The following is a 10,480-nucleotide window of genomic DNA, read 5'->3' on the forward strand; positions in this document are numbered from 1 at the left end:
GCTACCAAAAATACCACTATTTCCTCTCAGTCTTGTGCTTAATTTAAAAGTAACTACAAATACAGGGTAAACGCATATGCTGTTTTTGTTTCCACCTCTCCTGTACACACCCCCCTTCTCTTCTAAATGGAGCACTGGATTCCAGCCACTAACATCAGCCCAACTGTTGCAATGACAAACATAAAAATGTTCTCCTGTGTCTGACAAGCCCTGGCTGCAGGAGTCTCTGCCTTCCTGTGACTTTCCTGCCCCACTATCCTCTCAGCTGTCTCTCCCAAGGTGGGCAAAGGGGCTTTAGTTTCTCTCCAAAGGAAGCAGTGACTTTTCAGGACAGACATCACATGAAACCTGAACAAAAATTTGCATTTCAGCCATCACCATTAAGCCACTGAAATCACATGAGGAAGCTATCTTCCTGGCCTTAAGAGTCCTGATAGCTTACAAGTGACTAACACATAGCAGCCCCTCAGCAAGTTGTTTAGAAATGCTAAACTGAGCTATACCATGCTAGGTGAGAATTCGAAACGTGGATAAATCAATAAAATAGAAAGCAGTTGTATTATGAAACTATCCTTTTAAAACATTGTCAAGGATATTAAATAGCCATTTCTCTAAGTACATGTACAGAGGGTCTTGTTTGAGAGTCTCTTCTTTTTTTTTTTTCAAAGTAGAACTTCCATTTTATTTTTCCCAAAGCATCTTTCCTTTCGCCCTTAAGAAACCACTTCTTTACATGGGCTTTGGTGGGGGTCGTGGTGCAGCACCAGCAGGTCTGAATCGTGGTGGGGGAGTTTGGTCTTTCCAGGCTTCCCGAGATCGATTCCTGACGACCTTGCTATGAATGGCACAGCTCACACAGTAATGCAGCTTGACATAGAGCTTGGGAAGTGTCGAAGACGCTTGCTTCAGATATGTCCCTGACAGCAGCGGCTTCTACAATGTTCCGAATGACAAACTTCTTAATGGTCTTATCCTTGGGCACGCACCGGGCGCAGTTCGTGCAGCGAATTGGCTGCACATGACCGCGGCCCTTTTTGGCACGACCGTTGTTTCTTCTTTTTTTGGTCATCTTGGAGCCAAGACTCGAAAGATTGAGAGTTTCTTCTAAAGAAGGTGGACATGGCCACTGGGTTGTTTGGCTCTGACCTACAAGGGAATAGACGGAGTAGGAGAGAACCAGAACTTCTTCAGCTTTTATAGTGGGGTTCATGGGTTTGGAGGTGGCAGCATGACCCAGGCTACTGTTGACTGAGGATCTCTTAAATGGAGGGATAGCTTTCCTAGCCACAGTGCCTCTGCCTTCCCTGAGTCCCAGGAACATCTGTGGGAAGTCTGGACAGGACCTGTCAGTGTTCCCTGTGTCTAGAAGCCAAGGTGAGCAATGTTTTGAATTTGTAGATCCTCCCTCCTCTTTCACTAATTCCATATGTCAAACTATTTTGAAAAACAACAAATAATCATTATTTCTGGACATACCTGCCTCCCTACACACACACACACACACACACACACACACACACACACACACACACACAAATGAAATGAACAGAGATCAGAGAAATAAAAACAACTAAAACCAACATTTATTTCTGATTTCACCACTTCCGTGCTTTCTTGTTTCCTCCACATGATAAATATATAACAAAACTTCAATATACAAATAAAACATGTACAGCACGTACGTAAGCATGTAGTAATGAGTAAACCCAGACAGCTCTTCAGTTCCTGTGCCTTATGAAGTAGATCTTTCTTGAAACAGAGCAGTTGTATTTGATAACCTCCCCAGTGTCTGTGCACCATAGCCAAACTGGAGGGCCTCCATCACAGATGGTTAAGAACACAGAGAAGCTGTTGTCCATGCTAAAGAACAAGGCTGCCTACTTACCCCCACCCCACCTAGGACTTCACTTTGTTCTTTTGTGTGACACATTTTAAATTCCGTAAAATGCTTAGAGATGAAGAGGCACAGGTGGAAACAGAAAGGGATAAGTGGAATCTAGGAAGTTTGGTGATGGATAACAGATATGTCTCTGGAGCAACAACACACAGGGAGTGTACTCAGCTCATTTTCCTTCCCAGAGGGGAAAGTTCAAGTTATGAAGCTAAGGCTTTTGTAAAGGAGGAAAATGTGATGAGGGAATGGAGAATAACTCTAATGTCTGCAGAACATAAAATATCTAAGTAGCATAAAATATTGCAGGACAAGAAGGGCATGCCATCAAAGAAATTATAGTTCACATTTGGGATGAAATTATGAGATTAAACAGCTGGCGACCAGATATAGTACATGATGCATAAACTCTACCAATTATAGCTCACATTTTGGATGAAATTAAACAGCTGAGGCATTGATATAGTGCTTGGTGCACAAACTTGACCATTTCTTTTCGAATTCAGCTTCTCAGAGGCTTATTCTCAGGGGACTGAGGATTTTCAACTTTATCTTTCCTCATCCGGATGAATACAACTGCTAAAATTATACCTGAAAAGAGAAAACTCAGGGTCAAACAAGCACAGTCTTTAGATGTCTTGATACAGTCACTTACTGGGTCTTGGTGAGGGCAGGAGTGGAGAACGACTTGTGAGCCTCCGTTTGTGTGATTAAACAATGCTTCATTGCTGGGCATGGGCTCTCTTGGGTAAGTAAAGAGATCACTTGTTATAGGTATGTAGGAAGCCCTGAGTTATAACTAACCTGGAAGCTGTCAGGATTTCTACTAGGGAATAGAAGAGCCAATGCTGTAACTCCTCTGAGGGAAAAGAATGTGGAAATATGTCTGTCTGAACCATGTATGTACCCAAATATTGACTCTAGTTTTCCTTCCCTAGAGAAAAAAGTCTAATTAGAACCAGAGAGCTATTCAGACCTGCCCACCTACCTAGTGTCTACTTTCATTGTACCTACCAAATATGGATTATTTATGATTTAAAATTGATTTGAAAATAATTTTAACTTCACAGTAAGGGCTTAGCATGCAGCTTAGTGTCAGATGCATAACTTGGGGACCTTTCTTGCAGTGCCAGCCTATCCTAAGGGACCTTCAGTGGACTGCCTACACATTCTGGTTTCTCTTACCTCTGCGAACTCTTACAGGATTACACTGTGCTTTTTAGCACTAATCTGAACTGTCAGAGCCCACTGGGAAAAGTGTGGAGTTACTTTAAGGAAATTGCTTGCCAATAAGCTTACAGCACTGACCACTTTAGGGCAGGGGGACAGCTACCAGAGAAGACTGCTATCCAGCTAGGTAGAGTCAAAGCCATAATGCTGTGAAGTTACTCCAGACTGTAAAGAAGCAGGGTCCAGAGTTATGAAGATAACTCAAAGTGAAGCTCGGCAACATCTCAGATGTCACAGAATCTTAGTTCACAGCCCACCCCCCCACACCCCCCACACCCCCCGTATTCCAACAGGAGCAGAGGAGCCTGTGACCTCTCTAAGAAAGGGCCATGCAGGCCTTGCCCATCGTGATACCAGTTCTAACAAACTCAGTGCCTGACACAGCAGGTCATAGACACTACTTTCTCCTTCATAAAAGCTTGGTAACTAGGCTCAAAATGCAGCAATTCGTGTGCAAAGCTTGATATGGTTTCAGTCTTGAATGGCCTTCAAAAGTCCCCCAATTCAGCATTATCAGCAGATGACTTCCCTTGACATCTTGAAGACTGTACCCTGAAAGGGAGCAATATGACACTAGCCTCTTCCCCTCCCTTTCTCATTTGTTCCCAACAGGGAGGTGAGCAGCTTTCCTCAATAAAGTACTATCTTCCTGTGAGCCTCAAAGCAACAGGCCCGTCAATCATGGACCTCTGAAACCTCTGAAGCCATGAGCCAAATAGAAACTTAAGAAAAAAATGTTGTCTTAGGTATTTGTTACAATAAAGAAAGGCCTTCTGGTATAAATGTCAGCATGAAAATCCAAGCAAGGAAAATGACAGGAAGATGGATGCTTCTGACGAAGTATCTCTCAACCAGGATACTTTGATGTGATTGATTCTTGGTTGGTACCCAAGGCAAGAAACCTCCAGAGTACACCCTAAAGATGACATGATGAGCTCACATCTGAGGCTGGGGACAGGAAACCCTGGCTCTGAGAAGTCACACTCACCAATGACCAGAAATGTAGTCAGAAGTATACCAACTGCCATGCCCACAGTGGGTATCCCATCCTGGTGGCCTGCTGGCCGGAAACAGCTTCCTTCCACACACTGGCAGAAAGTAACTAAAAAGCAGAACAGTGTTCGGTAGGTTAAATTTTTAAGTGAATAGTTGCAGAATCCCACTTTAAAGACAAGCACTTCTTAAACTGTGCATGGTAACAATATCCTACATCACCTTTACAAAGTACCTACCTGATAAGGAGACAATCCCTTCCATGGGTGGCTGCCCCCCATCATTGATGAGGATTGGGATGTCATAAACTCGTTCCTCAAAGCCTGTGTGCTTGGTGGAGAGTCTAGCATGTGTACCTGTCAGAACAGGGGGAAAATGAGTCACATGATAATATAACTCCAGAACCTTCACTCAGCAGGAATCAAGGTCATTTTTGCCTTGTATATTATTAGGTAGACTGGAAAATAGTCTGAGATAGGTGGTAGTTTGAGTAATTTAACATACTTTTCCATGTCTCTTATCAAGAAAAATGGGCTAAAACATCCTTTAACTCCTTCCTTGTCTATTTGTATCTTCTGCTTCTCCTTCTTTTGTCTTATTTCATTTTCTAATGTTACAAGTACTACATTGAACAGGAGTCAGGGAGGGTGGAACATCCTTGTTTTGTTCCTGATTTTAGTGAGAATGATTCAAGTTTTTCTCCATTTAGCATGATTTGGCTGTGGGCTTGCTGAATATTGCCTTTGTTATACTGAGCTATGTCCCCTGTATTCTTAGATTCTCCAGAACTTTTATCATGAAGAGATGGGGGATTGTGTCAGTTGCCTCTTCTGTATCTAATTGAGATGATTATAGGTTTCTGTCCTTGAGTCTACTTATCAGATGCTTACTAATTTACATATGTTGAATCATTCCTCAGATCTCTGGGATGAAGCAGACTTCATTGTAGTGGATAATGCCTTTGGTGTGTTCTTGAGTTTGGTTTCCAAGTATTTTATTGAGTTTTTTTGTGTCCATGTTCATCAGACCTTTTTTTTGGGGGGGGTGTCTTTGTGTAGTTTTTTTTCTATCAGGGTAATATTGGCTTCATAGAAAATGGGACTTTTCCCATTTCTATAACTTTTATGAACATTTGGCAGTGGTTGCACATGTCTTCAATCCCAGCACTCGGGAGGCAGAGGCAGGCAAATCTCTGAGTTAGAGGTCAGCCTGATGTACAGAGTGGGTTCCAGGACAGCCAAGGCTATACAGAGAGATCCTGTCTCAGAAAAAAAAATATGGAATAACTTGAGTACTGGTGTTGGTTCTGCAAAAGTTTTGTAGAAGTTTGTACATGAGTCCATCTGGTCCTGAGCATTTTTGTTGTTGAAAGATTTTATTTATTGCTTCTGTCTCATGTGATGTTAGGGGCCAACTTATTCATTTATACCTTCATTTAGCTTTTGTAAGACTTATACCTAGAAATTTCTTTTAGACTCCAGTCTGTTGGAAAAGTTTTTTCCAAGTATGTCTTTGTGATTCTCTGAATTTCCTGAGTGTCTGTTTTAATGCTTCCTTTGTATATTTGATTTTATTCATTTAGATCTCCTCTTTCTTTTGGCTAATTTGGTAAAAGTTCAATCTTACTAGCTTCTCATTTCTTTCATTGATTTCAGCCCTGTTTTTTATTATTCTTGCCTGTCTTTTTTCACTTTTTATTTCTGTATGCATATGGTTGTTTTCTCTGCATTTATGTCTATGCACCACATTCATGCAGTGAACACAGAGGTCAGAAGTGAATAATTGGATCCCCTGAGATTGGAGTTACAAAGTGTTGTAAGCTGCCATGTAGGTGCTAGGAACAGAGTCCAGGTGCTCTTCTAGAGCACCCACTGCTCTTGACTGCTAAGTCATCTCTTTAGCCCATCTTCTTGTCTATTTGGGGAGAGGACATTGGTTTTTTTTTTTCCAAGGATTTTGAGTACATTGATTCCTTTTGTTTGTTTTTTTTTTCATTGTGCCCCATAAATTTGGGCATGTTGCATTTTCTTTTTCATTTAATTACAGAAATTTAATTTTTTTTCTTGACCCAACTAGCATTTAGTAATGTGTATAGTTTCTGTGTACTTCCTCTAGTTTCTATTGCCATCGGTACCCAGCTTTATTCCACTGTGGTCAGATAGAATGCAGGATGTGATTTCAATTTTCCTATATGTGTTAAGACTTACTGTATGTCCCAATGTGTAGTTAATTTTGTAAAAAGTTCTGTGGGATGCTGAGAAGAATGTATATTCTTTAGTGTTTGAATGGAACATTCTCGCTTGGGTTCATCGGATTCATGATAACATTTAACTAGAGAGTTTTTCTGTACGACCTATCGATGTGAGTGGTATCTTATCTACCTATTAGCACTGTGTTGGGATCAATTTGTGGTTTTAGATCTAGTAATATTTGTTTTATAAAATTGGGTAATTGTATAAAACCCTGTGTTTGTTGCATAGATATTTTTAATTGTAATATCTTCTTGGTGGATTTTGTTTCTTTAATGGGTATGAAATATACTTCCCTATCTCTTCTGACTCATTTGGGTTGAAGTCTACTCTGCCAGATATTAGAATAGCTAGACCTGCTTGTTTCTTAGTTCCATTTACTTGGAATATCGTTTCAGTCTTTCTATCCTGAAACTGTGTCAATTACTGATGAGATGGCACATTTCTTAAAAGCATCGATGCCGGGAGCCAAACCCAGGAAGTTATCTGCTGTCCTAAGAGAACCTAGGAAGTTACCCACTGTTCTTGAACTCTCTCTGTAGACCAGGCAGGCCTCAAACTCAGAAATCCACCTGCCTCTGCCTCCCAAGTGCTGGGATTGAAGGCGTGCACCACCACTACCCGGCTGAGTACCACTACAGAGTGAGTTCAAGAACAGCGGGTAACTTCCTAGGTTCTCTTAGGACAGCAGGTAACTTCCTGGGTTTGGCTCCCGGCATCGATGCTTTTAAGAAATGCGCCATCAAAAAGATAGATCCCATTTTTTCTAATTCAATTTGTTAGCCTGTGTCTTTTTATTGAAGAATTGAGATGATTAAAATCATGCTGATTATTGAATTTTATGTGTTAATTCCTGTCATCTTGTTGATTCTGTAGTTATAGATGTCCTGACTGCTTGTCTAGGTATTGTTTATTTGTCCCTTGTGACATCTTGGATATGTTTAACCTGCTCTTCAGTTTGAAGAATTCCCCTTAGCATCCTCTGTAGAGCTGGCTGGATAGTCATAAATTCCTTTAATCTATTTTGTTATGGAAAGTTTTGTTTCTCCTTCCATTCCAATAGGTAGTCTTTCTGAGCACCATAGTATGGGTTGAGAGTTGCAGTCATTTAGGACTTAAAACACATGTGGGCCACCTACTTTATAGATGATTTGACCTTTCTCTCATGCAACTTTCAATATCTTTTATTTATTCTGTGTTATTAATGTTTTAACTATATTATATTGCAAAGAATTTCTTTTTGATTCAACTTATTTGGCATTCTATAATCCTCTTGAACCTGGATAAACATCTCTTTCTCTAGGCTTTGGAAATTTTTCTTCAAGTGTCTTACTGTAGATGTTTTCTATGGTTTTGTTGTGGTTTTCTCCTTCTCTTATCCTCATATTTCAAAGTTTAGTTCTTTTTAGATTATCTAAAAACTTTCCTATGTTTTGTTCACTTAAAAATGTTCCCCTCAACCTTTCTTCCCAATTCCTTTACTTAGTCTTCTGTCTCTGACTCTGTTTTTGACAGAGTAGGATTTTTTTCATGCTGTTTTTGTTTCTGTGTTGGCATCTGTGCATCTGGTATTAGTTTGTTGGTTAGGTTGTCTTTAAGTTGTTTTGTTAGGCTTTCCATTGAGAGTATTGTTTCCACTCAGTTGGGTGGAATCAAACTCTATACTCACATCTTATGTAGACTTTCTTATTTCATTCATCTCTTTGTCTTTGACTAGTTTGAACACAGTTATAGTCCTTATTTTGAATTCTCTGTTTGAATATCCTTCTGTGTCACTTTTGTTAGACAAATACAAATTATGAAATTTATATTTTTGAAAGTAGAATTTTTTCATGCTGTTTTTGTTTCTGTGTTGGCATTTGCGCATCTGCTATTAGTTTGTTGGTTAAGTTGTTCTTTAAGTTGTTTTTAAACCTACTATTGTTAAAAACTTCTTATATATATACATACACACTAATAAAGACTTTAAGCAGATATAACCTATAACAGGATAACAATTCTCCTATTGGACATTATAGGTTAACAAATAAAATGTTGGAGTCTTTTACCAGTGATGTCATATAGGTACCAAACATTACAAGCTATTGATAATGCTCTTGGTTACTATCTAGAACTTGCTGTTGGGCATACCACATATTTAAATCATAGAACATGAAGAAATCAATCTAGGATTTACCTGAACTCTTAATGCCTATAGGCTAGTTTCATAAGTAGAAGGCACTATACACAGTAACTGTATGCCAATGGGTTAGAAAACCAAAATGAAGTAGAAAAATATTTGAAAACGACAGACTAGCAACATCAACCAAAAAGAAGTGTGTAATCAAATAGACTTATATAACAAAGAAATGAAATACACAGTTAAATGTTATACTAAAAAGATAAATAAATAAATAAATTTTCTGTTCCAAAATTTATTCATCATTAAAAAAATTTTCTCCTAAACTTTAAGGAAGAAATGACCCCAATTTCACACACAGGCTTCCAGATAATTGCATAGGTAGAGCATCTCCTAACTTACCTATCAGATTAGCAGTCGATGACATTAAAAACAGGTTTTTAAAAGGCATTGTAAGAAAAAAAAAACTACAGGTCAGTTTATATATATTTGTTGATATAAACACAAAAGTTTTTAATTTTATCAAATTAGATTCAAAATTATATAAACTATTTTATCACCAAATAGACCTCATTCCAACAATATAGTTGTTCTAAGATAAAAGCCAAGATAATCCGAAATCCCTGACAAAACGTCCAACTCAGCCAGAAAGAAAAACACTTTTCAGCAAGTTGTGGATAGAAATCCCAAGTATCAAATATGGATCACCTATATGAAATACACTTACTTCACCTATATGAAATACAGCTTGCCTTCTACACTAGGGGACCGAGGCAAGAACTTTGTTCTCCTTACTTATACTCACCTACCGAAAGTTTTAACCATAAGGCAAGATTGGAAAGGAAGAAGTTAAATTGTCAGTTATAAACAACACAATTAACCTACATAGGAAATCAGTGGAATCCAAGTAATATAAAATTAGTAAACAACGTCAATGAGTTGTCATATGAGAGTGTTATCCAAAAGTCACCAGTTGTATTTCTATATCCTAGTGATGTATAGAAATATAAATCTTAAAACACTATTTAAAAGAACAAAGCATTTTTGTAAGAACTACACACTGAAAGTTAAGATATGCTACTCAAAGAAATTAAAGAAGACCTCAGTAAGTGGAGACATGTACCCATGTTCATGAATTGAAACTCCTACCGCACCCCAAGCGTTCATACGGACTCGGCAATTTCTAAATCCCAACCTCAATAGATTTCTTTTGGTGGCAATAGACAAGTGGCATGCTAGTGTTTATTCCAAAACGCAAAATGCACTTGAAAAAAACTAACAGAAAAAGTTATACCACCTGATCTGCAGTCTTATTATTCAACTATAGTAATTAAAACAATAGAGTATCATAAAATAAATTTTCCCGTTTGAATTTTTCTGAGATGTTAAAGATAACTCATGCTGAGGGGATGTTTTAAATAAATGGTGTTAGAACAGTTAGATAGCCATATTAAAACAAAGCACCTTGATTGGAGCCACTTATGAACTCTGCATGAACATTAACATGAAATGGATCTTGTTTTAGTGACCTTGTCTTAGGCAAATTTTCTTTTCTCTTTTTCTTTTTTTATTGTTTTGTTTTCAATAGTTTCCTACCACAGTGTCCCCTCCCTCCACAACTCCCAGCTCCTTCCTCATCTCCCTCAGATCCACTTCTCCTCCATTTCCCTTCAGAAAAGAGCGGGCACATTTAAAAATCACAGATTAATAAGAAATCAATAGTTCTGGGTTTAACAAATATTTTTGTTGTTGTTTAACAATATTGCAAGAGGAGCTGGAGAGGTTCCTGAACAGTTAAAAGCGCTGACTGACCCTTCAGAGGACCAGAGGCAGTCCCGAGCACGCCAGACTGGCTCACAACCACTGTACGTCCAATGGACCTGTTGCCCTCTTCTGACCCTGCAGTCACATGCCCGCACACGGTGCACATTCACAAAACACACATACATACTAAAAAGTAAATCTTTAGGGAAGAGAAGACATTGCTGTAAAATTACA

The 10,480-nt window shown here is 38.8% G+C and overlaps 1 protein-coding gene and 1 pseudogene across 1 annotated transcript in view; both read right to left on the reverse strand.

Annotated features, from left to right (window-relative positions):
• Positions 1 to 729: 729 nt before the first annotated feature.
• Positions 730 to 1,085, reverse strand: LOC114623615 (annotated as a pseudogene).
• Positions 1,086 to 1,561: 476 nt separating this feature from the next.
• Cdh17 (cadherin 17) overlaps positions 1,562 to 10,480 on the reverse strand; it is a 56,539-nt gene continuing 47,620 nt past the window's right edge. The window contains exons 16-18 of the mRNA XM_028769542.1: positions 4,354 to 4,470; positions 4,110 to 4,223; positions 1,562 to 2,482 (exon numbers count right to left, since the gene is read on the reverse strand). Of these exons, the coding sequence (XP_028625375.1) occupies positions 2,394 to 2,482; positions 4,110 to 4,223; positions 4,354 to 4,470 (320 nt within the window). The 3' untranslated portion in view covers positions 1,562 to 2,393. The remainder of the gene's footprint in view (positions 2,483 to 4,109; positions 4,224 to 4,353; positions 4,471 to 10,480) is intronic.

The sequence above is a fragment of the Grammomys surdaster genome, unplaced genomic scaffold, assembly GCF_004785775.1.
Source record: "Grammomys surdaster isolate TR1022 unplaced genomic scaffold, NIH_TR_1.0 64, whole genome shotgun sequence".
NCBI lineage: Eukaryota > Metazoa > Chordata > Mammalia > Rodentia > Muridae > Grammomys > Grammomys surdaster.